The following is a 1,841-nucleotide window of genomic DNA, read 5'->3' on the forward strand; positions in this document are numbered from 1 at the left end:
AAAATGCATAACGATATTACAGCTTTCATTGATTTATTTCAAAATTGAAACATTGTCTAGCCTGTAAGGTGTTTAAAAAAAAATATGTAGCGAATTGAATCGAATCGTGGTGTATTCTTGAGTATCGGAAATAATCGAATCGTTGGGTCAGGAAATCGATACTGAATCGAATCGCCATGATGGATGTGGTTTACACCCCTAGTAACGGTTAGGTTTAGGGTTGGTTTTAGGGTTAGGGCATAGAAAGGATTGAAAATGAGTGAAAATCAGTGGAAGTCAATGGGAGTCAACACATGGTCCTCACTACATATAGCAGAACATGTATGTGTGTGTTTCCATTTTTAAACCTGAGGTTATATTAAAGACTATCTGGATCCAGTTAGGTCAGACCATTAAATATTATTGTTATATCTTCTACGTCTTCAATGCAGTGCAGGGTTCTGTCATTTTGTTTTAATCAAATGAAGACACTGTTATTTTGCAGCAATGGCGAGAAAACCAGAGGAGCTGTGTTCACCAGCAAATCTGAGTTTGTTTTAATTACCGGAATAAAACCTGTGAGGAAGCAGGTCCAATTAAAGTCTGTTGCTTTTGGCTTGTTTCTGCTGCTGAAAACTAATTGGGTATATGAGCTCTACAGGTTAATTATGGAACATTGGAAGACGCTACCTTGGTGCATGTTTTGCTCAGTCACTTCCCAGGTGTTATGATGCTTTATGGCAGCAGCTTCCAAACTTTTCTTTATTTGCAATAAAGTTTTAAAGGAAGCAGTCCAAGGTAAATGACTGAACTGTGGTGGATTGAGTCCTGCTGCTGGTTTAGCCTTGGACCTATGGGCGGCTCACCTTCATGCACGGTGACCCCACAGTTGTCACACTGGATGATCTCATCTGCGTCTTCGCTGTTGTCTCCCAGGCAAACGCAGCATATGAGGATGTGCTGAGTGTTCCAGGTCTGGGAGCGGTCCAGTGAAGCATCCTGGGAGATAACAGACATCTATATTCATATATACACACATGTTTGTTTTTAACATGAAAGTTAAGAAATCAAAACTGAATATAAAAGAGTTTAGCTGAACTCTTCACTACGACCAAAGCATCTTTAACGCGTCTGTAAACATTTTTTGCCAAAGCAGTTCCCCAGAATGCAATGCTGCGCCCTGGTTCCTCCTAAATGTGATCTATAAGGCTGAGGACAGCGTTCTGTGAATGCCAGGCAGACTTTATCCTCCTTCAGCCAAGAAAGAGAAGGGCAAACCTGCATCTATTCATATGATGTCATCAACCATCACTGAGGAACATGGTGGCTGTTAGAGGAGGGAGAAATATACCTGATGTTTATTGTATGTTCAGCTAGAAATGGGTTTAATGTCCTCAGCAGTAAAACAGTAAAGCTGTTATCAAACTGAAAGTCTCACTTCAACATAGGGCTCAACAATTAAAAAAAAAATCTAAATACTGATTATTTTCAAACAATATTGTGATTTTATTTCGATTTTTCTTTGCACTAACCCCAGCATGTAGGTGTTTTACTCCAGGGTTTTATTTTTTTATTCCCTTAGATGCTTGTCAATCAATAGTCTGTTGTTGCAGGACTTTACTGTAACCTTTGTTTGGAAAGTGCTCACATCTACTTGCATACATAGATGGCCACGCTGTGGAAGCAAACCCACTTTAAACATAATAAATATTTGTTTCATAGTCCTGTGAAATGTAATGTGACCAGAATTGAGTGCACCTGTGATTTAAATATCGCATATTCTTAAATTGCAAATTCAATTAATTGCCCAGCCCTACTTTAACATAACTTATATTTGTGTGTCTCTCTGATGCCTTCTTCTA

The 1,841-nt window shown here is 38.9% G+C and overlaps 1 protein-coding gene across 1 annotated transcript in view; it reads right to left on the minus strand.

Moving 5' to 3' along the window:
* The window catches only part of phf14 (PHD finger protein 14), a 111,857-nt gene that overhangs the window by 104,552 nt on the left and 5,464 nt on the right, over positions 1-1,841 (minus strand). The window contains exon 4 of the mRNA XM_015370995.1: positions 846-978. Coding sequence (XP_015226481.1) covers positions 846-978 — 133 coding nt within the window. The remainder of the gene's footprint in view (positions 1-845; positions 979-1,841) is intronic.

Source organism: Cyprinodon variegatus, unplaced genomic scaffold, assembly GCF_000732505.1.
Source record: "Cyprinodon variegatus isolate N-32 unplaced genomic scaffold, C_variegatus-1.0 Scaffold2, whole genome shotgun sequence".
NCBI lineage: Eukaryota > Metazoa > Chordata > Actinopteri > Cyprinodontiformes > Cyprinodontidae > Cyprinodon > Cyprinodon variegatus.